This window comes from Mastomys coucha, unplaced genomic scaffold, assembly GCF_008632895.1.
Source record: "Mastomys coucha isolate ucsf_1 unplaced genomic scaffold, UCSF_Mcou_1 pScaffold21, whole genome shotgun sequence".
NCBI lineage: Eukaryota > Metazoa > Chordata > Mammalia > Rodentia > Muridae > Mastomys > Mastomys coucha.
The window spans coordinates 130,727,059-130,752,760 of NW_022196904.1; the positions used below are offsets into that span (position 1 = coordinate 130,727,059).

Below are 25,702 nucleotides of genomic sequence, written 5' to 3' on the forward strand. Positions count from 1 at the left end.
TTTTTAAGATTTATTTATTTATTTTATGTATGTGAGTTCACTGTAGCTGTACAGATGGTTGTGAGCCTTCATGTGATTGTTGGTAATTAAATTTTTTAGGACCTCTGCTTGCTCCAGTTGGCCCTGCTCGCTCAGTCCCTGCTTGCTCCGGCCCAAAGATTTATTTATTTGTTTGTTTGTTTGTTTTTAAATCTTAAAATCTTATTTATTTTATGTGTATGAGTACACTGTAGCTGTACAGATGGCTGTGAGTCATCATGTGTGTGGCTGCTGGGAATTGAACTCAGGGCCCCCCTCACTCCAGCCCTGCTCCCTCCGGCATAATTCACTGTAGCTGTCTTCAGACACACCAGAAGAGGGCATCAGATCTCATTATGGGTGGTTGTGAGCCACCATGTAGTTGCTGGGGTCTGAACTCAGGACCTTCGGAAGAGCAGTCAGTGCTCTTACCCACTGAATCATCTAGCCAGCCCCAAAAGCAGCTAGTGGTCTTAGCTGCTAAGCCATTGTCTACAGCTTCAGGACTTGATTTTTGATCTCTTGGTAATTTTTTTTTTCTTGTCCATATCAGCTGTCACTGTTCAGGGATAGTAGTCAATTTTATCCACCAAGGCATTGCTGTGAGAGCAGTCTGAGGTGCTGTCATCAATGTTCTTTACGACAACAGCTTTGAGTCTGGAGTAGTGTCCAGCCAGGACCACTTTCACGGCTCCCATTTTGACAGCAAATGGCCAGCACCCAGCAGAATGGAAGGACATCTTTAAAATATTTTAATTAATTTTTTTTCATTAGACATTGTCTCATATAGTCTAGGATAGCCACAAACTTGCTATGAAGTCAAGGTTGACCTTGAACTTTAGATCCTCTTGTCTCTTGTCTCTTGCCAACTGCTAGAATTATAGGTGTGCCACTGTGCCATAGAAAAACTGCTATAAGTTCAAGGTCATCCTGGGCTACATGGTGAGTCCCAGGTCAGCCTGGGATATAGAATGGCCAGCCTTGTTGCTGGGTGGTGGTGGTACACACCTTTAATCCCAGCACTTGGGAGGCAGAGGCAGGTGGATTTCTGAGTTCGAGGCCAGCCTGGTCTACAGAGTGAGTTCCAGGACAGCCAGGGCTATACAGAGAAACCCTGACTCGAAAAAAACAAAAAACAAAAAAACAAAAAAAACGAATGGAGCCTTGTCTTACTCATCACCTTCCAAAAAGATGCACATGTAAAACCTTCACAAGCAAGCAGAAATGCCAAACCACTTATCTGATGTTGTAAACCACAGTTGTGCATGGACAAGCCAGGGATTCATGTAGGAATCTACAGTTGTAGATGCCGGAGAATGAGTTACAGGAATTGTGGAATCATTAAAACACCATTCTTATTGTAGCCTTCCACCATACACAGCTACACATACTGTTCCCTCTGTAAACAAAAATGAATAAGGACATTTGAAAAGTCTGGATGAAGAGTGGGATGGCCTAGAACCTACAGAGATTCATCTGCCTCAGCTGTCCTGAGTGCTGGGATTAAAGAAGTACACCACCGTGTCTGGCTTGGATTTTCTTATGTTAATTAACATTATGGTACTTATAATATTTACCATTTTACTCTCTAGTACAGAATATGGAGCATTCTAGTGATGAAGATTGTCTCTCAGCAGTAATAATGTGCAGATGTAGGCTTTGACTTTATAAGCTGCGTATTCTAAGGCTATGGTATAGGCAAAGGTCTGTGATTAGAACTCTGCTGCTACAGTGGTGTTTATCCACTGGTTACCAGCACAGGAAGTCTATTTAAGATGTTGGTAGATTTTGGGCAGGAGCTTTGGGGCTGTTGCTAGAGTGCTTTTCTAGCTCCATCAAAGTCCCACCCCCGATTCCTAGCACTGGGTAAAGGCAGCTATGGTGCTACTCACCTATACTCCACACCCAGGAAGCAAGGCTATCCTCTGCTACATAGTGAGTTTGAGACGAACCCGAATTATATGAAACTGTTTGAAAAAACAAAACAAAAATAAGTTGCAAGTTTGTGTGCCTATGGATACTCTGAGGTGAGAAGAGGTTGTTGAACCCTCCAGAGCTGGTTATAGGTATTTTGGGGACACCCAGTTTGTTACATGGGTGCTAGAATCTGAACTCCTGGCTTCATGAGGGCCCTGTAAGCACCTTTCATAGCTGAGCCATCTCTCCAGCCTACTCATGGTAGGTTAGCAGAATTGGACTCTTGCTTTGTTTAGTTGGGCACCAGTTCTTGGGACCTGGCTCAGAGCTAAGGTGTATCTAGTCTATTAAAGAAGCAGACAGGATGACCTTGATTTTTACAGGCCTCCAGACTCTGGAGGTATTCAGTTAATTTGCCACACTAGATCATAAAAGATATTGTTAACCTTTATTTTTGGTTTTGCACTAGATTCTATGAATGAATACATACTTGTTCATTGCCATACTAGATTTTGGCCAATTTTTTTCCTGCAGCTCTTCCATCTTCCATCTTCTAATCAGTGGTTAGCACATCCTCAGTGGCCTTTTGAAAAAGTTTTAGTTTTATTATTTTTAAGTGTGTGTGTGTGTGTGTGTGTATGTATGTGTGTATGTGTGTGTGTGTGTGGTTTGTATGTGGGTATGCACATGAGTGCAGGTGTCCACAGAGACTAGAGATGTTGGGTCCCTATAGAGCCAGAGTTACAGGTAGTTGTGAGCTGCCTGATATGGTACTGGGAACTGAACTCTGGTCCTCTGAAAGAGCAGTACATGCTTGTAACCCCTGAGCCATCTCTCCAGCCCCATCCTCAGTGTGTTTAACTCAGTTTGTTCTCTCAGTTCCTGTTCACATTTCATGTGTAAATCTCTCATTCTCTGTATGCTACAGTGGAGGTCCTAGGGCAGCCTGTTCCAGTCTGTTCTCTCCTTCCACTGTGGTACCCAGGGGTTGAACTCAGGTCATCAGGCTTGCATTAGATGCTTTTACCTGCTGACATTTCACTGTTCCCAGTCTTGCTATATGGAAGATGGCTTACAGCTGAGGCTGGCCTTGAATTTCCTGCCTCCATCTCCTGAGTTCTGAGATAACAGTCTTGTACCACTATGCTTAACTTCCTAATTTACATTCTTTTGGGATATACCTTGAAATGGAATATATTAATTTAGCTTTTTTTCCTTTATGATGGGAGTAGAATCCAGAAGCACATGTGTGCTAGGCAAGTGTTTTAAACCACTGTAAGCTGATAATTCTTTTAACCTTTTGAATAATAACCTTACCTTTTTGAGATGGAGTCTCATCCCTTACTGGGCTGGAACTCACTATATAGACCAGTCTGGCCTCAAATGGCAGACTGCACTTGGCGCGCACACATAGCAAGAAGCTAGCAGTAAGTTGAGGCTAAATAGGAGGCATAGTCAGATAGATGTCCTATTAGCATCTGAGTTGTAAATGTTATTCTGCTGCTGGGAAGGAGGGGAGGTTTCCCAGGACCTCTACAAGCCCACTTTGAGTTGGTCTTTGCCCAACATGTGGGGTGTTTGTTCTGGACATCCCTGTGAGGTCAGTAGGTCTGTCCACAGAGATGCTACTGTCCAGCCCTTTACCAGCAGAAGGATAGTGTTGCTATGATAGTCTTGACCAGTCACATACCTTTAGACCATATATTTAAAGTATATTTACATGTTTAAATTATATTTACATGTAATAATATTTATTATCTTTTTCTGATAATGCATATTTTTTAATTTTAATTTTATTTACTTTATATTCCGACTACAGTTTCCTCTCTCTCCTTTCCTCTCAGCCCCATCCCCTGAGACTCCTGTCTACTCTCCCTCCGTTTCCTTTCAGAAAAAGGCTGGCCTCCATGGATATTAACCAGCCATGGCATATCAAGTTGCAGTAAGACTAGGCATTTCCTCTTCTATTAAGGCTAGACGAGGCAACCCAGTAGGGAGAAAAGATCTCAAGGGCAGGCAAAAGAGTCAGAGACAGGTCCTGTGCCTACTGTTAGGATTCCCACTATAAGACCAAGCTACACAACTGTAACATATATGCAGAGAGCCTCGTTTGTCCCATGCAGCCTCCCTGATTGGCAGTCCAGTTACTGTGAACCCCTGTGGGCTCAGATTGGTTGATTTTGTGGGTTTTCTTGTAGTGTCTTTGACCCCTCTGGGTCCTACAATCCTTCCTCCCCACTCTTCTCAGGACTCCCTAAGCTCTGCCTAATGTTTGGCTGTGGGTCTCTGAGTCTGTTTCCATCAGTTCCTGGGCGAAGCCTCTCGGATGGCAGTTTAGACCATACATATGTTATACTGACTTGGTGTCACCAGAAGACCCAGCCTAGGGAGAAGAATATATGCCAGCATCCCCTCAGGATGGCTCAGGAATATTCCTGTGCTTTAAATGGAGTGCCAGTGGCTCTTGGTTATACATGGAGCTCTGTGCTATAGTAAGTCTCATGTTGAACCTGCTTTGCTGTGATTAAGAGGGAGTTCATCCATGCCACAGTTTCTGGACTGTGTGTGTGGTTTTATGGCTAGGTAATTTGCCCCATAACTGTTGTGAAATGGAAGATAATTTATAATAAGTATCTGCCTAAGGCAATAAGCTTGTTTAAAGGATTAGCTTGATGGCTTGTGCAGAGCTTGCAGATCTATCTCTTCAGGGCTTTTGGGGCCGAGGCAGGTTGAGAGAGGTCAAGGCCCACTGGCAGACAGGCACTAGCAGGTCCTTTTGGCTACAGAGCACTTTCTGCCATGTATTCTGGACTGTGGTGTGTGCCATACTTACCAAGTGCAATAGCTACCTGTGTGTGTAGCTGCATGTGTGGCTGGAGACCTGTGCCCTCTTTGAGTCTTTTATTACAATCTGTTAGTGTACTGTACAGTTCTCTGCCTCCCTTACCCTGACTACTAGGTGTGAACCTTTATTCACCTTTTCTGTAGGTGACAAGGCTCTTGATGGCTACAGTAAAAAGAAGTACGTCTGCAAACTGCTCTTCATCTTTCTCCTTGGTCACGACATCGACTTCGGACACATGGAAGCTGTGAATCTTCTGAGCTCAAACAGATACACGGAAAAGCAGATTGTGAGTATGTTTGAGGGGCAGTGCCACATGCCCTGAGAGCAGTTTGCAGACTCCTCCTTCCTCTCTGCCGAGTAGTGGGTACCAACCACCTGTACATCTGGCCTGTGTTACTTACTGCCTAGTGGTGGTTCCTTGTAGCCATGACCATCTCAACCTAGTTCTTTGCTTCTGAGGACCAGTGGTGCCCAGGATGGACTTTGATGGGGTGGCTCTCTTCCCACGGCTGCTTTCTGTTGGCTTAGGCTGGTAGATTCTCTGGGCTCACACACCTGTGTCTGTTGCCCACAGCCTCAGTGCCTTCTTTTCACTAGGCCTCGTTAGTGAGTACAGTGCCAGCAGTGACTTTACTCCGTGGCCTTTTGCATGACTGCTTGAAACAGGATCTATACCCACGGGGGCAAGAAATAAAGCCAGAGAGGGTGCTGTCTCTTCTTTGCAGGCAGCTCAGACTTGCTTAGGTTTGGAGTTTCAGCTCTGTATTCTGTTATAGTAAGGCTGTTTGTGTGTCAATAACAGCTTTCTCTTTTGGTTAAAAATTTAACTTACAGAAAATTTAAAAAATAAGCCAAATATCTTAGGATTTTTTGTTAAGAAAATTATCTTTTTCTATTTTCAGACTCCACATCCTCATCTTGTAAGTGATAGAATGGTGATATGAGACTGGGCTTGAACAGATAGCGAGGTGACAATGGGGATAAACCTGAGAGAAGAGTGAGTAGATAGCAGTAAGCTAGGTTTCAGACAGATTGCATACTTATTAGTGAGTGGTGCCAGGCTTGGCTCTTGCCCTGACCGCCCCCTCCTGTCCAGACATGAAGATGGTGTGGCATCTGAACACAGGTGTGTGAGCTACTGAGAAGGAAATGAGATTTGGGGCAGGACTAAGTGGTCTGGTTTCCTTGTGCCTCTGACTTTGCACATATTCTAGTGGGAAAGCTGCATCAGGGCTAGATGGTACAAAAGTGTTGTTGACTGGTACATTCTCCAAATGTGGGCTGCCTCTCGGGATGAGTCTGTGGTAGCCATTGGGATGGTGCTGGAGGCTTCCTTCTCTGTGCGTTGTGTGGTAGACGTCTTGTCATAAGCTTTTTGTCCCTGCCTTCTGGAAATACAGGGCTACCTTTTCATCTCTGTATTGGTGAACTCGAATAGCGAACTGATCCGGTTGATTAACAACGCCATCAAGAATGACCTGGCCAGCCGCAATCCTACATTCATGGGCCTTGCCCTGCACTGCATTGCCAATGTGGGTAGCCGTGAGATGGCGGAGGCCTTCGCTGGAGAGATCCCCAAGATCCTTGTGGCAGGGTATGTATCTGGGTGCTGTGGATGGGCAGCATGTGCTTCTGAACATACCCCACTGTGCGTAGTGAGGGATGTATGGAGCTCAGAGTCTCAGAGCCCCTCCCTGAGATCACTGAGACCCTGTCATAGAGGAAAACCGTTCTTAGCCTGCCCGCCTAGAAAGGACTACAGGCAGAAAGAAACAGAGTTGTTTGGTATAACCCTGAGTCTAATCCCTGCCCAGAAGCATTGGAGCAAAGGCCAAGCCCCTGTTTTGTTTTGTTTTAAAGACGTATTTATTTTTTGTATGTGAGCACACTGTAGCTGTCTTCAAACAGGCCAGAAGAGGGCGTCACATCCCATTACAGATGGTTGTGAGCCACCATGTGGTTGCTGGGAATTGAACTCAGGACCTCTGGAAGAGCAGCTTGTGCTCTTGACTGCTGCTCCATCTCACCAGCCCAGGCCAAGCCCTTGTATACTGAGAATTCTGCATCATCTTTCCCTCAGTTCATTTGGAGAGCTGTCAAGTGGTGTTAAGGGGTCGTTCTGGAAGAGTTTGAAGAAGCCCTGGGCTATTTTGGGCCTCAGGGCTGGCAGAGGCAAGGGTAGCTTCTGCCTGGTCATATGCTTTATGCTGTTGTGTAGCTAGTCCACAGACATAGTGGTTACATTCATCAGGGTCCAGGAGACAGGATAGGACAGTTACTAATGAACTAAACAGGATGTCAGGGCCCTGGGAGCATTGGCTGCAGCCCTCTATTACTGTGAAGCTGGAATATAGGTAGGCCAGAGCTAGCTTACATTCTCTATCTAGTCAGCTATCTGGGGAGTGGGGGAGGATGGGTGGGGCTGACATGAACAAGGACTTGGTGAATTTACCAATTTCATCGTGGAGTGCCTACCCTTGTCATCTAGTAGGCAGAAGTCAAAGATGCTACAAGTGTCACATGCACAACAAGGCTCAACCTTGAACAGTGTGTAGCAAAGGCAGGTAGAGGAACCAGGCTGGAGAGAACTGTCCTGTGGAAACAGGTTCAAAAATATAGATGTGGGCCACAGGATATTGATGAAGAGAAGCATTACAGAGCTGAGTGACAGTGGGGAATTCAAAGGCTTATTATTGTAGACTGTAAGCAGAAATCATAGAGAATACAGGGGTATTTGAGGTAAGAGATTACAGTGGGTGTTGGGAGAGAGGAAGGGCTAGAGTTCAGACCAGAGAAGAAGTAGGCAGGATGCAAATATAAGCTGCTAGCAAGGCCTCCCTGGCCACCTTCCCTAGTATTCACTATGAAGTCCTGTGACAGGATATCTCAGTGTTGCCTGCTGTGCTCCATCAGTGATCCTGGCTCAGATGTCTCTGTTCCATTGCTGCCCTCTGGCATTCCCACAGGATTGGTCTAATGGAGGAAGTACAGACAGGGTGATCCTTGAAAAACATTGGAGGAACAGGAGTATTTCCTGAACTACAGAGTGCACGCAGAGTGGCCACAAGGTCCAATGCTGAGTAAAGGTTCTTTAACAGGAGACAGGTAGTACCTCCCATTTAGAGCATGTTGGGCTGTAGGGACAGTTCATGGGCAGAGCTTACTATGCACCCTTTAAGTGAGTAATGGAACCCCACCAAACATAAGATGATTCTTTGAGTGGTGTCCGAGCACCATGGTTGTAAGGTACTGGTTAGTGTGGCTCCTGAGATGGGAGGCCAGTGGCTGTAGATGGTGGAGTAGTAAGCAATTAGGATGTGAGGCAGGGGAGGGTGTGACATTGGTGCCTTGAACACAGTAGAGAATCAGAAAGAATACCTTCCACAGCTGGGAGCTGCTCTGGGCCAGGGAGTTTATGAAGGTGCTCTATGTCCTCACCTCTGGGATGGTAAGTGCTTGCTCCTTTTCTCTGAGCTGTCTGTTAGCATCAGCCTGGAAACAAGAGGAGATGGCCTCCTAGTTCAGCATTGGTCCACAGGCCCTTCTCTTTCTTCTCACCACAGCTATAGTTCCTACCCTAGTGCCTTAAGCCCCAGCTGGTTCTCTACAGCTGCCCCACCTCCTGACACAAGGTTTCACTATGGAGCTTTGCCTGTCCCTAAAACTCACTGTGAAGACCAGGTTGGCCTCAGAGTCACAGAGATTCACTTGCCTCTGTCTCCTAAGTTCTGGGATTAAAGGTGTGGGCCACTATGCCTGGCTTCCCAGCTGGTTCCCATGGGGATGTTCTGACAACCTCCTCCAACTGACATCTTTTGGTCAGTCTGTTTTTATTTATTTTTTCTCCACTGTTTTTGACTATTTTTGAGACAAGTTCTCAATCTGTATGCCCTGGAACTCACAGAGATCATTCTGCCTCTGCCCCCTTGAGTGCTAGGATTAAAGACATGTGTCATCCTTCCTGGCCTCTTTCCTACTTCTTGTCAGTGTCTGGTAGGGTGAAGGGGAGCCCCCCAGAACTCCTGTCTTCAACAGAGCAGAAAACAGCTGCCTCCCTGCTTGATGTTTTGTTCTTCTGGTCTGTGAGTGGTCTTGGAAGGAGAAGAGAGGACAGCACTCCCTGACACCAGAGGTGTGCTGCCTCAGGCCCTCGCACACACACTGGCTGGAAGGCAGCAGCTGTGTGTGAGGTGTGTGTGTGAGGTGTGTGTGTGTAAGCTGTATGTGTGTGGGGTGAGGAAGGGAGCGCAGCATCTGCATGTAGGTGCTGATGTCAAGCTATAGGCTGGGCCAGGATACACGTGCTTTTTCTTAAGACTTTATAGTTAGATTTGGGCATGATGACTTAGCATTCAAAAGATTAAGACAGGAGAATGGAGTTTGAGATGAGTGTATGATACATAATGATAACCCGTATCAAGTAACACCAAAAATCCAAAAGAAAAGAAAGAGAACCACTTCTCACCAGCATAAGACAACTTGAGCCTATTTCCTCAGCATAGTGGAGCTGGGTGAAGTGTGGGGAGTAGGTAAGAGAAGAAGAGAAGAAACCACTGGTATTTCAGGCCTCCAATCTGTTCCTGCTGTAATGAATTAGGGTGGGATTGGGATAATCCTATGGTTCAGAGTGGAGTGACATGACTGGCCTCCATAGTCCATTTTGTATTCAGTGTCCAGGAGGGGATGAGAATTTAATGCCTTTGGAAGCCAGACAACAAATAGTACAGGCTTTTGCCTGTGAGTTGATGTCCGGCTTGAAATATGTCCTTCAGAGTGACCTGTGCAGGCCTAGCATGTTGAGCTGTGTAGGTCTTCCGGACTAACTAGTCTCCTGGTGAACTTCATGTGCTTCCCACACTGCTCCATTCTCTGCTTGGCTTAGCTGTGGTGCTTGAGAAGCCACCGCTCTCCTGAGTGATTGATGATGTCTGTTTTCTAGAGATACCATGGATAGCGTGAAGCAAAGCGCAGCCCTGTGCTTGTTGCGCCTGTACAGGACATCACCTGACCTAGTTCCCATGGGCGACTGGACATCTCGTGTGGTACACCTCCTCAATGACCAGCACTTGGTAAGTGTCTGAATTTCATTCCATTCTTAGTCACCCAGTAACCTTTTCAAAAGAGCATTGTAGAAGCGGTCCATTAAGAGGATGATGAAGGTGGTGCACTGTGTCCTCTGCAGCAAGGTGGTCCTCCAGGGATTCCATCCAGCGGGGTGATTCCCACTCAGCTCCTATGTCCCTATATGCTGCTGTGTGGGGCTATGATGTGTGTATTCCACATTTTGGCTAAGCTCCAGTGTGTTAAGTCTTATAGAAGACTGGAAGGTCTGTGATTTGGTGTGAATGGCTATTCAGCGGGGTGGGAAGCAGCTGTGAACTGTGACTTCTGCTGCTTAGACTGTTGAGCAAGTGGGTCTGATGACCTGGCTGGGGTCAGGCAAGTGTGTGAGATAGTTACCCCCACCCCTGGGAAAATCTGCTGTGAAAGTTAAAAAAAAAGACTGTTAGATGCACATCTAGGCAGGAAGTACATGGGGCTTGCATTGGACATTTTAGTATAGAATAAAAGCCATTCAGGCTGTTCCTGTGTTGTGACTTCTTGTGCTTGTTGAAATAGTTGATGTAGATCTTGAAGGGAGGGCAGAGAAGGCAGAAGGCCCTGGAGGGGAGCCAGTAATGCTGCTTCATGAGTGGTTCTGAGCACTTAGACCCTGAAGTTTAAGTATGACCTGGGGATCAGAGAATGTTGCTAGAGACCATCACCTGTATCAGATAAATGGTAGTTCACCATTAATAGACTTTGTAAATTGTAAATAGTTAGAATTTCCCAGTTTTATAGCTGAAAAAACCCCACAGCTCAGAAGGATAAAGATTCTCATAGCCATACTGTGCCAGACTTAAACCAGGTTTTCAGAGGCTGTAAGAAGCGGTGTCACACCAATGTGCAAGTGAACCAGCTGTGAGAAGCATTGAGCAGTGCTTGTGTTCAGCTCCTCTGGATAGTTTGTCAGTCTGTGGCTGTGGCATCAAGTCAGTTCCAGATAGCAAGGCTGGGTCTTTGGTGCCAGGACACTGCCTTTCTTTGGATACTGAGGCTATGACCCCAGTTTCTTAGTTGCTTTTGCTTTTTTATATTACATTATTTTGCTCATATCTTGACTTGTGACAGAAACTTAGTTCAAAGTAGGAAGGGTCAGGGCATCACGTTCAGACCCACTGCTCCAAACCCATGTCCAGCTTTGCCATTGTAGAAGGCTTGAGACACTGCTCTCCCAGCCTCATGACTCTAAGGTGTCAGATGTCTGCTTATAAGTCAGCTTGGTGGCCTCTTTGAGGACAGTGTATAATTCCAAGGCCAAGGCCAATAACCTGGAGGTGAGATCAGGAATACGCAGAAGCCATCAGTAGAAGGATATACTGGTAGGGAGGAAGGACCCAGCCCTGATGGCCCATAATGGGGGCTGGGTGGAGCAGATGACCTAGAGCTCTGAGGACTGAACTGCTATCTGGGAAGAGATTTGGAGAGGGAGCAAAAGGCTACAGTTGCCCTCTATCCACCTAGAGCTGGAGGATACCTGGTGCATGTGCTAGTGCACCGCTGTGTGCTTGCTTCCTGTAAGACCACAGAAGATGATGTGGAGCCATGATGTGGAAGGATGCACATAGCTTGAGTAGCTGTATTTGCGTGTATTTGACCTATTCCAAATGCTAGGAGTCCAGTAGCTCCTGACTTGCAACCTGATAGAATTTACTTTTGGTTTTGAACCAGTATTTTGCCATATAGCTAGGGTTAGCCTTGAAATAACATTTCTGCCTCTTCCTCTAAAATACTGTGATTACAGATGTGCCATACTGCCAGGCTAGAGATTCCTCTACTTAACCAAAATCTCTCAGGAGATATGTACTAGAAACAGCTATTTGTTATCCTGGGACAGTAGTAGACCTAAGGTCTTGAGGAGGCCTGCCATGCTGTACTGGAGTCTGAGCTGCTCCCATCTGAGCCCAGGCAGTCTATGGGGGACTCTACAGGGAAGCAGTCTCCAGCCCTGGGGCTGGGTCCCATCCAAGTTAAGACACAGCAGGACAGAAAGAAGATTCAAATAAGTTTTAAAGTTCTGCCTTCCACTATGGTGGGCACAGTTATTGAAGGCAACTAGAGTAGATGGGGACAGAGGTACACAAGTGACAAACAGAAAATAAGGCTCCCAAACTTCCCAGTTGCAGCCTGCTTCCCCTGCAAGTACCTAGGGCAAGCTGGACTAGATTTCCAGTTTCCAGAGAGAAGGTAAACCCAAAAAGAGCCAGTATGCCCTGCCTCAGTTTTGCAAACCTCATGAGTCAGTCAGGGCAGGGCTGGGGACCAAGTGGCTATGTACCATAGGGTGTACTTTATATGTACTATCATCTGTGGTGCCTGTGGGCTTCCTGATTAGAGTCTTTGTCTTCCAGGGTGTAGTGACTGCTGCAACTAGCCTCATCACCACACTGGCCCAGAAGAATCCTGAGGAGTTTAAGACCTCTGTCTCTCTAGCTGTCTCTCGACTAAGCAGAGTAAGTCCATGGTGGGGGCAGGCAACAGGATGGATTTGATTTTCATTGCTTGACTGAATTAGTACTTTACATTTAGAAGCAGGATATTTTGCTCACACTGTAAATTCCAGAATAAAAATTGCCCCTGCCTGGGGCTGGAGAGTTGGCTCAGGTTAAGAGTACTGACTGCTCTTCCAGAGTCCTGAGTTCAATTCCCAGCAACCACATGGTGGCTCACAACCATCTATAATAGGATCTGATGCCCTCTTCTGGCATGCACCATATACACTCATTAATTTAATTAACTTAATAAAATTAAAATTTGCCCCTGCCAGCCCTTGACATGTTTCTTTCTCTGTTAGTTGAGAAGCACCCCGCCCTATCCAGTGTGCTCATTGAGGGGCAGTTGCCACTGCCAAATGTTCTCTTGTCCCCTCTCTTAAAGGAGTGATCCAGTTGGCTGGTATACTTCCCACTCACCTTCATGCAGCTATGACTGGCCCTGGCTTTGTGTCTTGGATTTTGTTAGCGGCTCTGTGTGTGTGTGGCATGTTTATTTTGTATGTGTCTTTCTGGCATCCTTGTATGTGATCCCTTCACTTTTGTTTGGAGTAGCTGTTGCTGCTTTTTTGATCTTGCAGAGAAGTGGCTATCTGATGGAATGCGGTGTAGTTATCCCTGTTCTCTCAAGCCTTTTGTTCCTTTCTGCTTGCAGACAGTCATCAGTGACTGGCACTAAGCAGTCCAGGGTGTCTTATGGTCTTCCTGTGTGTGAAATGTTGATAGCAGTGGGCTGGCATGGCTTAGGCTGTAGGGTTTTCAGTAGCTTCTGCAGTAGTTGCTGTTACACCCGCAGCAGTGTTGCCCTGCTCTGGTCTTGCCTGAAGGTGCTCAAGTTGGCCTCTTGGACTTACATGTCATTGTGATGTGGCCTGGTAATGCATTGATCCTGGGAAGCAGGATTGGCACTGTTGGCTGCATTGGATTAGAACATAGAATTTGCCAGCACTTACCCTTTGCTGTTCTTCAAAGGTAGTAGTGGGTATATATGGCCTTCCTTGATCTGTGTGCAGTTGGTGTGACATGCTGTTTGGCTTTCTTGCTGCTTTGAGACAGACTCACTGTGTAGGCCAGACTGGCCTTGCACTGACAGTCCTTCCTTCGTGGGTAGGTACCTTACCAGTGCTGAGCATTCACTGTTGTGCAGAATCTTCTAGTCAGAGCTTCCTTTGGTCAGCATGCTAAATCCTGCTTGTGAAGGCTGCTGTTCTGAGGCCACATCTAAGTGGCACAGCTGTCACTGCTTGGATATGAGGGACCCAACACTGGAGTACACTGGAGAACCTGTTCCTGCTCTCCCCACACTGTTCTCTGGAGCTTTGATAAGTCAGCTGTGTCTCTGCCCTCTGTCCCCAAAGTCCTTTGCAAACCAGGAGGCTTTTTGTAAAATTTAAGATTTTTAAGATATAGTACCAGTTTTAAGGGTTACCTTTTTTAGAGTGGCAGCTGTTTTATGTTTAAAATGCTATTCTCAGTGATTGCTTAAAATTGTTACTTTTCTTTTTTTTCTTTTTTTTGACTTTTCCGAGACAGGGTTTCTCTGTGTAGCCCTGGCTGTCCTGGAACTCACTCTGTAGACCAGGCTGGCCTCGAACTCAGGCATCCGCCTGCCTCTACCTCCCAAGTGCCGGGATTATAGGCGTATGCTACCACCGCCTGGGAATTGTTACTTTTCTTGAGGCACAGGGGATTGAGTCTTCACTTTGTGTGTGGTAGGTAGAAGCAGTCCACTGCTGAACTATGTAACTAGTCTACAATTTGAACTTTTTTTTTTTGGTTTTCGAGACAGGGTTTCTCTGTGTAGTCCTGGCTGTCCTGGAACTCACTCTGTAGACTAGGCTGGCCTCGAACTCAGAAATCCTCCTGCCTCTGCCTCCCAAGTGCTGGGATTAAAGACATGCATCACCATCGCCCAGCAACGAACTTTTTTTTTAAGGTATGTTTTTATTCATTGAGTGATATTTTTTTTACAGCCTTTTTTTTTCTCCCAGAAAGACAAGAAGACTGACACCAGAGGGTTCCTGGTTACCTTAGGATTTTTTTTTTCTGTCATGTTGTTACTCTTTAGTATTACTACTTACATTTCTAAATTATGTATTTTACTTAATTCTGAAATCAGTTCTTTTACTTATTTTTTTCTTCCTCATGTCATTTACAATTTGAACTTTAACTATTATGTTGTTATCTTATGCAACTAAATGAAAAAAGGCAAACAAACTTTTTTTGGCCAGGTTTGGTGGCACCTGCTTTAATTACAGAATTTGGGAGGCAGAGGCAGGTGGAGCTCTGTGAGTTTAAGGACAGCCAGGGCTACATAGTGAGACCCTGTTTCAGAAATAAAAATTTTAGTGTTGTGGACTACACATAATTTAAAATCTACTAGTCTTTTTAAAATGTATATAGTTCATTAGTATGAAGTAGTTCCATAAGCTGTATCTGTTGCTACAACTTTGTTTTTTAGTATGTACTTCTTCATGCATACATGTGAGCATGTGTGCCCTGGCATATATGTGGAAGTCAGAGGTCAGCTTGTGGGTGTCAGTTCTCTTCTTCCATGTGGGTCCCACAATCCCACCCAGGCCGTTAGACTTATATAACTGTACGTTTACCTCTTGAGCCTTTCCTCTGGCTCTCTATATCTCTTTTCACCTGTAAACCTGAAACAGTGTTTCCTCATCAAACACTGATGATGCCACCTGTCCCTCACCAACCCCTGGCACCTTCTACATGACTGTCTTTGACTGTGACAGCACTGACTACCTTAAACAAGCAGAATCACATAGTATTATTTCATTTAGCATAATGCCTTAGGGTCCACTTGTGTTGTTAGACTTCTCAGTATTTCTTTCCTTCCTAAGGCTGAATAATCTTTACTTATTAAGATTTATTTATTATTACTTATGTGTGCGCGTGCATGTGTATGTGCACGCATGTGTACATTTGTATACACATGGTAGTTATAGACGCCAAAGAGAGAGATGGATCCCTAGCAGCTGTAATTATATGCAGTTATGAGCCACCAAACATGGATGTTGGCAACTGAACTCAGGTCCTCTGGAATAGCAGTATGTTCTCTTAGCCACCAAACCATCTCTTCAGCTCTGAGGGATGAATAATTTTGTCTCATATGTATTTTGCTAACTCCTCAGCCTTGGACTACTTCCATATTTTGGTTGCTGTGGATAGTGCTGTTGTAAATGTGGCTATGTAAATGTCTCCTCTAGATGCTTCTTTGTTTTTTGGGAGTAGAATTGCTGGATTAGATGCTAATTTTATTTTTGTAAAGGAACTCACATACTGTTTGCACAGCACCCGCACTATTTTACATTTCCATCAACAGTACACAAAGGATCTAATTTTTTCACATCCTCACTAATGTATCACTGGGTATGTATGTGCACTTCATGACTCATGGAGGCCAAACAACAACTTTAGGAGTTGGTTCTCTTCCATTTTTTAAAAGGACTTGTTTTTGTTTTAACTATGTGTCTGTCTGCATGTGGGTATGTACATGTCAGCACAGAGGCATCAGATTCCCTGGAGTTACAGATAGTTGTGAGCTGCCTGGTATGGATACTGGGAGCCGAGCTTGGGGCCTCTAGAAGAGCAGCACTGCTCTTGAACACTAAGCCACCTCTCTCGATCCTCCCATCTATGTGGGTTCTGGTTGTTAGGCTGTGAGGCATTTTGCCCAGCCATCCAGTCTCCCTTTTTTTGAGACAAGGTTTTGCTCTGTAGCCTAGGGTGGGCTTGAGACCCCTTCCCAAGTGCTGGGATTATAGGTGTGCACCACCATGCTGGTGTGCAGGTGTGCTTGATTTTATTGGTGGTTTTTATCACAGGTATAAGGGGTGTCCTGTAATCTTGATCTGCATTTTCCTAGTGATGAAGTTGGGCATTGGCCATGTGCTCATCTCATCTGTACAAGTGGCAAGACCCACTTTTTTGTTGCCTTTTCCCCCCACTTGGAGGCAGCCTTGGGATTGAACCCTGGGCCTGTGTCTAGGCCTCCAGTCCCCACTCTGTCTGTGGTATGTGTAGATAAGTGGACTGCACTAAGACCTCCAAAGTATTCACTTTTGATTTTCTTGGACTTCTCTGTTGTGTTCTCTTACTTTGGTCCTGTTTATGCCTTCTTGTTTCCTTTCTTCATAAACATTTAGAGTTTTTCTTGCCTTTCTGTTGTAAATAAATGCGTTTAAAGCTGTAGGTTTATCTCTGAGCATGATGTAGCTGGAGAGCACACTTTGGAAAGACACATCATATTCGGCCTGTTTCTGCATTTCCCAGGGATGGTGTGGGGCTTGTTTTTGCCTAGCTTGGCTGCTTGCTGTTCACTTCTTTCCCTGTCTTGTTCTTTCCTGACTCTGCTACCTGTGGCAGGGCTGTCCACAACCTGAGTCCGGGCTAGTCTCATCAGGATGAGCTCACTTATGGCTGAAGGTATACACAGGTACTCTTTTAGGGACGGAGCAATCTGAGTCTCCACAATAAGAAGTAACAAGCTCCTAGGCATGATGATGCAGGCCTTTAATCCTAGCACTTAGGAGATAGAGGTAGGTGGATGGATCTCTGTAAGTTCAAAGCTAGTTGGATCTACAAAGTGAGTTGCAGCATAGCTGGGGCTGTAGCATAGAGAAACCCTGTTTCAAAAAACAAACCAAACAAAACAAAAGAAAACGAGGTGGGTGAGCTGATGTGGCCATGCCAGCTTCTCTTCCAGGGGAGACAGGAAGCAGTATTGGATATACCTAATGCCTGAACACTTGTTCTCAGAGGTATGGCCCAGGGAGCCAGTGTGATATTTTTTTTTGTAGGTCCCTGTGGAGTCTTATGAGGACAGCCACTTACTCACTTGTTTTACAGATTGTGACGTCTGCATCAACAGACCTTCAGGATTATACTTACTACTTTGTCCCAGCTCCTTGGCTGTCAGTCAAACTTCTGAGATTGCTGCAATGCTACCCACCCCCAGGTAATGTTCCCTGCAGTCCTTCTAGGTGTTCTTGCAGGACTGCCCACAATTGACATTCCCATACCAGCTTCCTTGGTACTCTTGGCAGCACCTACTCACTGCATGGTCACAGATTCAGTTCACCTGAGATTCTTCACAAGGGAGGATTTATTTCTGTAGTTGGTTATGTCTTTGTTTATTAGGTTTAAAAATTTATTAGATGTTAACTTGACCTCAGAGAGAGGTCAAGTTAGTGAAATGTTGGCATGGTAGACTCAAGGACCTGAGTTCACTCTAAAACACCAGACAGAAAACCCAGACAGAGTGGTGCATTCTCCAGCACAGAGATACAGACATGGAGGATCTAATGTAAGCTTCTACAAAGTCTCATGTCTCAGTCAGAGATGCCATTTCAGAAATGTGGGATGTAGGCGGCTCCTGAGGAATGACACCGAGGCTGACCTCTGTCCCCTCACACATGTACATATATCCACACACAGCTACTTGAGTATCACACACAAGGTTCATTGGGAGTCTTGGTTCTGTTCTATTCTCTTCCTTCTCTTTTAAAATTAATTAATTAATTAATTAATTACAATAGTTTCTAATTGTATAGCCTAGACTGTCTTGAAATTCACTATAATCCTCCTGCCACAACCTCTCAAGTGCTGGGATAGCAGGCTCCCACCAGTGTAACTGGTTTTTGTTTTAATAGCTTTTACCTTTACTGTGCATGTGTGCCTGCGTGTGTGCCTGCGTGTGTGCCTGCGTGTGTGTGTGTGTGTGTGTGTGTGTGTGTGTGTGTGTGCATGTGTGTGTGCGTGCGTGCTGTGCCATGCCACAGCATGGCAAACCTGTGGAGTTGGTTCTTTCCTTCCACATGGAGTTTCTTTTTTTGTTGTTGTTTTTTCAAGACAGGGTTTCTCTGTGTAGCCCTGGCTGTCCTGGAACTCATTCTGTAGACCAGGCTGGCCTCGAACTCAGAAATCTGCCTGCCTCTGCCTCCCAAGTGCTAGGATTAAAGGCATCCACCACCACTCGGCCACATGTAGTTTCTGAGGATTGAACTTAGGTCAGTATGCCTGGTGGCAAATGCCTTTATCCATTGTGCTAACTGGCTCTTGTGTTTTTATTGAGACAGGGTCTTATATAACTCAGTCTGGCCTTGAACTTACTATATAGTAATTCCTAATCCTCCTGCCTCTGCCTTCTAAGTGCTTTCATACAGGTGTATACCACCATGGGTGGCTTAAGGTTTTTTTTTTGCTCGTTGTCTTTTTCTTCTGCTTTGAACCAAATTAAAATTTTTCTTTCTCTTTATGTTGCTTTATATTTTCTCTGTTTCTGGGGGTGATAACAGAGAACAAAGCCTCCTTGTCTCTGAAACTCCTTAGAGGTTTTGCCCATAATTCTTGGATTTTATGACTAACACATTCTGTCTAAGTGGAAGCACGTTGTGTCATCTGAATTAGAAGCAGGTATAGTTACCACAGCTGCTCCATCTCCACCTCGTGTTTATGACTCTGGAACAGGGAGCTGTCCCATGACAATTTACAAATGCTCCCAGTCATATCTGCAGCTGGAGTAATTGTCAAAGGTACCCATAGGACAAGCAGTGCACAAGTGTGGGGTTGGGCTGTGGAAGGAGTGCCTAGGAGCCCAGCCGACAGTTGTATCTTGCCCAGAAGACCCTGCGGTGCGTGGCCGCCTGACTGAGTGCTTGGAGACCATCCTGAACAAGGCTCAGGAGCCACCCAAGTCCAAGAAGGTCCAGCATTCAAATGCCAAGAACGCTGTGCTGTTTGAGGCCATCAGCCTGATCATCCACCATGACAGGTGAGCCCTGTTAATGGCACCTCCCTCTCAGAGACAGCAGGTGGAGGCTGGCACTTGGTGTCTGTGAAGTTGTTGACAGGTACCTCTCCACTAGCCTTGGTCTGTGCTCCTCTCCCTTCTTGAGCTCATGTGTGCTCTCTGGCTCCAGGACATTGCCACTAGATGCCTTTATAACTATGGCATCTTCCCTAGATCTCCTTTTTGTTTCTGAGTATTATAAGAAGCTTCTCTGAAAGGAAGGGACACCTGTGTGACTTTTGCTGCTCAGGGAGGTACATACTGGGGTCTCCTGGGCCAATGGTAGTGATGACTCCCAGCTTCTGTACAGGGTCATGGTTGGGTCACAGGCAGTGGTTATCATATACAGTACAGGCATCTTGTTTCTGCTCTTTTATGCTCAGTCCTGGTTGTATGCCTGTGGCACTGCTCTCTCCATCTCTGCAAGAGGCATGAGGCTCAGGAGCAGGGCTGTAGCAGGCAGAACTCTAGCCTGTTTAAAACCAGCTGTTTTTGCTCCATCATTTAGATAAATGTTGCTGTGACAAAAGCAGTCTGTCACACTGGAGCAGGATTGAAAATGAACTGTTAAAAAACAAAACTTAAGGGGTGAGGGAGAGCATACTAAGGAACATATGTAAAAAGGACTTTTGACTGTTTAGCCCATGTTCCACATTTATAGCCCTTGTCACTTACTGTCTGCCTTAGCCTGGTCCAGTTTCCTGCACAGCCTTGCTCCAGGCTGGCTGCTGTCCAATTCACTTTCCTGGACACAATAAAAGAAAGTGAAGCCTTGGCCTACCAGAGTTTTCCAGAGTCAACTCTGGAGAAGAGGAGATCCTGCAGATTCATTACAAAGTCACCCCTTCTTCACTGCAGCTCCTCCTCACTGCACCCCTCTTTACAGCACTCCACCCTCTGTCACTTCACACTGTACTTCTTACTCGCCTGCCTCCTCACCAAGTGTCCTCACCGCATGCTCTTTACTGAGTCTTTTCCTCACTGCATCTGTCCTTATGTACCGCCTCCTCCAGTGCCTCACGTTGGACCTCTTCTCACCACTGCACTGCCTTCTCACCGTGCATGTCTTCACTGCATCTGTCCTTACTGTGTCCTCTATTGTAGCTCACAGCCCTCCCTGACTATTTTCCCCTCCTTACCATGTCTCCTTCTCCTTGCAGTGAGCCAAACTTGCTCGTCCGCGCCTGCAACCAGCTGGGCCAGTTCCTGCAGCACCGGGAGACGAACCTACGATACCTGGCTCTGGAGAGCATGTGCACACTGGCCAGCTCTGAGTTCTCTCACGAGGCCGTCAAGACCCACATTGAGACTGTCATCAATGCCTTGAAGGTGTGCTCCTTGTTGGTCATGTGTGGCTGCCTTCATGTGGAGGCCAGAAGACTAGGAAGTGCCTCCTGTGGCACCTCAAGATGAGTCCCTTAAAGCTGTTTCCCAGAGTGTTTGCCTGACTCCTGTCACTTGCTGGCGTTTGGAGTGAAAGCAGCAGTTGGGCGAGAAAGCTGTCCATCTTCTTGCAGTGCAGCCCTGCCTGCTGTTCTCAAAGACTTAGCACCTGGGAACAGAGCTCCAGCCGAGTGCCTTTAGCTGAGTGTCTCTGCTAGCTGAGTACATTTCCGTCTCATGGAATGATCTCATGAGATACCTGCTTGGAGTCCATATAGTGTAGTTCAGTAAACAGAAATAGTTTTCTTTGATAGAAAGATGAAATACTTTGTTTTTAATCGCCAGGACCGTTTACTTTTTACAAAACAAAACTCCTTGTTAAGGATTTTTGATTCTTTTAGGGATTAGAATTCCAGAATTTAAAGCACCTAGCCAAGGCTACCTTCTTCTGAGCATGAGAGTGACCCTGGTAGTGTGTTCCTCTGGCATGGCACACACTGTCTGCTGTGCCTGCATGTCAGCATACATGTTACATGTTAGTTCATTAGTGAACCATACATGTGAGACCCTTCATCTTGGTGAGTCTTAAGTGAAGACTTCACTGTAGTGAAGCAGGTCTGGCCCTTCTCTGTACTTTTGTGTAAATCAACAGGCATTCAGTGTCTGTCTTGCACACGGGGCTGCATTCTTCCTAGTCCTGGTTGGGTTCCAGTCGTTCTCTTCCATCACAAAGAGAACTCTCATCTCAAGCTTCTCTAACCTTTCCTAGGTGTCCTCTGTCCTGCACTGGGCATCCTGCACTGTTCACCACTGCAGGGAGCCACAGATAGCTGCACCATGCTTCTTAAGCACTGCGTGTAGTATGTCTCTCCTATGCCACCTAGAGAGGGGCTCAACCTGCCTTGGAACCAGCTCCCAGGCAACACAGAAGGTGCTGCTCTGTGCTCACTCAATGGAGAGGCCTGAGTGGTCCTCAGAAGAGCTGGTTAGGGAGGAGGGAGAGTGAACAGACAGAGCTAGAACTGGGTCACTCTGATTAGACTAAGTATGAATGGACAGGACAATGTGTTGTGTGTGTGTTCCAAGTGGCCTAAGCTGTTGGGTCTCATATATAGATAGTAAGGGGCCCAGTAAGGGGTTTGGGGATAGGGAAGCACCCTGCCTTATGGGGGCAGTGCTGTCGGTTGCCCCAAGACAGTTCCTATGGAACAAATAGATACTAAACTCATGGACTCATATATAGCAGTGGTTAGCCACTGTCTACCAACCTGTGCTTTGTAGAAGTGGCTCTGACTCTGTCTTTTTTCTCAGACTGAACGAGACGTGAGTGTGAGGCAGCGGGCAGTGGACCTGCTCTACGCCATGTGTGACCGGAGCAACGCCCAGCAGATTGTGGCTGAGATGCTGAGCTACCTAGAAACGGCTGACTACTCCATCCGAGAGGAAATTGTGAGTCCTGCAGCCTGAGGGGCTGTCCAAGCTGCTCCCTACTCTGGACATGAATTTTAGTGGATGGCTGCTGGCAGTTTTCAGTGCCTGACAGGCTTGCATGAGTGTCTGTGAGACACTAGATAACAGATTCCATGGCATCAGCTTCCTTGTCTAGCCTTCCAGTATAGACATCTGGCAGTGCAGGGTGTGGTCATCTGTGCCAGGCAGTGAGCTAATATTCATTATCCAAGATAGTCTTATATTTTGAACATGTAGTTGCTGCTGGTTAGGTTTTCTTGGTGTCTTCTGGCATATCAGGCGTTAATGTTTAAGCTGTTGTCAGCTCTGTGCAGCATTCTATTTAGGTTTCGAGTGGACTCTGGTCAGTCAGAGAGTCATACACACCTAACCATTGTAGTAGTCCAGCAAATTGCTTATGTGAAACCACTGTGTCCTAGAGAAGAAACAGGCAGGTGCATAGCCACAGATGAGAGGCTCTGGCTTGCCTCACTTGGTATAATACTGGTCTCTCCATGGTGTCTCTGGACCTAGGGTGACTGTCGATAGGGAGTAAGAGTGGGGCAGCAGCTGGTACTGCGAGCATAGCCTCTCTGTGTCACTCTGGAAGCAGAGTGCAAGTAGAGGCTTCCTTACGAACTAGTAGAAAGGGGGCAGTGTGGGCACTGGCTGGATTGGTTCACAGGGCCCTGTGGCAACGGTCTGAGGAGGAAGGGCTAAGTGAGCAAGGGGCTCATACTGAGTTATTTCATGACCATGCCGTGTTCCAGGGAAGGCCTGAAATAGTGAGAGGTCAAGAAGGCTTCTTAGAGGTGGTAACTAGGAAATGAGGTGCTAGGAGGAGCGCACATGGGATTAAAGGTGCTGTGCTGCTGAAGGCAGGGCCTCGGCTCCTTAATGAAATCCTTTTTTTTTTGTTGTTGTTGTTCTATATTTGTGTGCACGTGTATGTCTTCTGGCATGTGTGTGGAGGTCAGGAGTTTTTTTTTTTTTTTTTTTTTTTTTTTTTTTTTTTTTTCTACATGTGTTCCAGGGACTAAACTTAGGTCCTCAAATGAGGCAGCAAACACTGTCCACCGCTGAACCATCTTGCTGTTCTCCTTGAGATGATTCTAAAAGATTACAGCTTTAGAGTTTCTGACCCAAGATTGGGTAGACTGCAGTGTGGACAAGCCACATGCTTTGACACTTTGCATGTGACAAGAGCAGGGAACAAATGGTAGAGCAGATTGCTCATTCTGTGTCCAGGAGGCAGAGTCAAATGAGGCCACAGTCCCACAGCCCCCTTTAGTAACAGCGATCCCTCCTTCAGAATCTCACTTCCACCCACTATGCTGCTCTGGAGTTCAAGCCTCTAACACTTGCAATGTTGGAGAACATTCAAGATTCGGCCAAGGCAGGCAGTGTGGGCAGAGGGGTCTTGTGTGTACAGAAGGTTGACCTTGTTTGAGATGTGGCTGGACATGTGGCTCACAGCTTTGGCCAGACTCAGTCACCCTCATTGGATTGCTCTTGGTATTCTCAGCAGAGGTGCAGTGGCATCTGTCAGTGCAGTTGTGTTGATTTGCCCTCTAACCCCTTTTTTTCTTTTCTATTAAAAACAACCCCCCCACACGATATAATTTGTTCATGTTTTCTCCCTCTTCCTGTTCCTCTCAGACGCTTCCCGCCTCCTACTTACCCAATTATGTTCTGTTTTTCTTTTTCCACATTTTTATCTTTTATTTTTGAGATTGTAATTACATTTTTCCTTTCTACTTCTCAGTCTGCCCATATACCCCTCCTCATCCTTCAAATTAATGACCTCTTTTTTATTAATTGCTATTGTATTTATATGTTTATATAAATACAAATATATTCTAAATATATATTTCTAAATGCATATACATTATAAATAAATCCTGTTAAGTCCATATAATGTTGCTTGCATGTTTTCAGGGCTTCCCCCTTCAGCACTGAACAACGGATTGGTGTGCTCCTCCTGTGGAGGACCACCTCTCCCACTCCCGACTCCTCCTGGGGAAGACTGCCTCCCCCACTTCCAGTTTTCCTCTGTTGCCTGTAGTTGTTTGTGTAGTGTTGAGGCCTTGCAGGCTTTTCTTGTCCACTTTGGTGTGTCTTTAGTGCTGTCATTGTTCAGCTCACATTTTGTCGGTCATGTTGGTGAGACTCTGTGGGGCAGTTTCTGACGTTCCTAGGAGACACAGACTCACAGCAAACTCCTGATCCACTGGCTCTTGGGTGGAGCTTCTAGCTAGGCATCAGCCTGACTGATCTGTTTGAGGAGATATGTGAGTGTTGTCTTCAGCAGTAGGGCCTTTTCATCAGTTGCAGAGAGCAGCCAGTAGATGTTTGGGGGCTTCCCTTTGGCCAGCAGCTCAACAAGATGTAACCCATTTCTGGCACTTAGTGGTGGCACAAAATGTCTAGTTCGAGCACTATTCCGCTGTTATTTGGTAACTTCATTTAGATTCCTTTTATATGCATATATTTTTGGTGGTGTCTACAATTAAATTTCAGTATGCTTTTTCAAATAGCCTTTAGGGTTAGTTGTCCCTCCCCATATTTTCTCCTGTACCCTTCCTTCCATACCTCACTGTTAACCCTACTATTTCAGTTTCCTCTTTATCTCTCCTAGCATTATATTCTTTTTTTATTAGTTATTTTATTTATTGACATTTTAAGCATTACCCCCCTTCCTAGTTCCCCCCACACAAACCTTCTATCCCTTCTCCCTCCCCTGCCTCTGTGAGGGTGCTCTGCCATCCACCCAACCACTACTACTTCAGTGCCCCAGCATTCCCCTACCCTGGGTTATCAGGCCTCCACAGGACCAAGGGGCTCCCCTTCCAGTGATGCCCAATAAGGCAATTCCCTGCTATATATGCACCTGGAGCCATGGGTCCCCCACGTGTACTCTTCGGTTGGTGGTTTAGTCCCTGGGAGCTTTGGGGGGGGGGTCTTTCTTGTTGATATTGTTGTTCTTTCTATGGGGTTGTAAACCCGTTCAGCTCCTTCAGTCCCTGCCTTAACTTCTCTATTGGGGTTGCTGTGCTCAGTCCAATGGTTGGCTGTGAGCATCTGCATCTCTTATCAGTCAGGCCTCTGGCAGAGCCTCTCAGGGCACAGTCATTCCAGGCTCCTGTCAGCAAACTCTTCTTGGCATCAGAAATAGTGTCTAGGTTTGGTATCTGCAGATAGGATGGATCCCTAGGTGGGGCAGTCTCTAGAATAGCCTTTCCTTCTGTTTCTATTCCACTCTTAGTTCCTGTATTTCCTTTTGACAGGAGGAATTCAGGATTAATATTTTTGAGGTGGGTGGATGGCCCCATCCCTCAACTGGGGGCCATGCCTATCCACTGGATATGGTCTCTACAGGTTCTATCTCCTCTTTGTTGGGTATTTCTGTTAATGTCCTCCCTTTTGGGTCCTGGGAACCTCTTGGGTCCCTGGCATCTGGGACTTTCTAGTGGCTACCCCCAGGTCCACCCTCCCATAACACTGTATTCTATTTCCCTTCCTTGGGAAATCCTGTCCTCCCCCTAGTCCTTTTGATACAACTAGGTACCAGACCTCTGTCATTATTTGGATTGTAGCATGCATATCGCATAATGAAGGCTTAAAAACTAACATCAGCATATAAGTGAAAGCATGGATGTCTTTTGGGATCTGGGTTACTTCACTCAGGAT

The 25,702-nt window shown here is 46.0% G+C and overlaps 1 protein-coding gene across 2 annotated transcripts in view; it reads left to right on the forward strand.

The window, feature by feature from the left end:
• Ap2a2 (adaptor related protein complex 2 subunit alpha 2) overlaps positions 1–25,702 on the forward strand; it is a 73,323-nt gene that overhangs the window by 32,994 nt on the left and 14,627 nt on the right. The window contains exons 3-10 of one of the 2 annotated variants that reach the window (XM_031388876.1): positions 4,924–5,066; positions 6,181–6,374; positions 9,720–9,849; positions 12,232–12,333; positions 17,239–17,347; positions 19,012–19,162; positions 20,341–20,509; positions 21,875–22,012. In XM_031388876.1, the coding sequence (XP_031244736.1) occupies positions 4,924–5,066; positions 6,181–6,374; positions 9,720–9,849; positions 12,232–12,333; positions 17,239–17,347; positions 19,012–19,162; positions 20,341–20,509; positions 21,875–22,012 (1,136 nt within the window). The remainder of the gene's footprint in view (positions 1–4,923; positions 5,067–6,180; positions 6,375–9,719; positions 9,850–12,231; positions 12,334–17,238; positions 17,348–19,011; positions 19,163–20,340; positions 20,510–21,874; positions 22,013–25,702) is intronic. The other variant, XM_031388877.1, reaches the window with a different exon arrangement.